We start from the raw sequence: 235 nt of genomic DNA, 5'->3' as shown, positions 1-235 counted from the left end.
AGAGAGAGAAAAAGAAAGACCATACCTTTCCAGGGATAAAGCAGCACATCTGGCTTTCGACGTATTTATTAAACGTCATGTTGAGGAGCGAAAGTCTTGTCTCCACGGCAGTAAGTATGTCGCAGTGGCGGAAGAGAGGGTGGTTCTTTCGTTCCGATTCTCGCCTCGGCAGCTGGCTCTTTACCTGTCACAATAGCATAGGAAAATAAGTCAGTGTTCTTATCAGTCTTTCCCC

At 46.4% G+C, this 235-nt stretch overlaps 1 protein-coding gene across 1 annotated transcript in view; it reads right to left on the bottom strand.

Moving 5' to 3' along the window:
- Positions 1–235, bottom strand: part of LOC119594704 (F-box only protein 28-like) — a 9,716-nt gene that overhangs the window by 5,208 nt on the left and 4,273 nt on the right. Inside the window, exon 3 of the mRNA XM_037943762.1 lies at positions 26–184. Within this exon, the coding sequence (XP_037799690.1) occupies positions 26–184 (159 nt within the window). The remainder of the gene's footprint in view (positions 1–25; positions 185–235) is intronic.

The sequence above is a fragment of the Penaeus monodon genome, chromosome 34 (assembly GCF_015228065.2).
Source record: "Penaeus monodon isolate SGIC_2016 chromosome 34, NSTDA_Pmon_1, whole genome shotgun sequence".
Taxonomy (NCBI): Eukaryota; Metazoa; Arthropoda; class Malacostraca; order Decapoda; family Penaeidae; genus Penaeus; species Penaeus monodon.
Note: the sequence above shows the minus strand (reverse complement) of the source record. Positions and strands in the feature narration are given on the sequence as shown.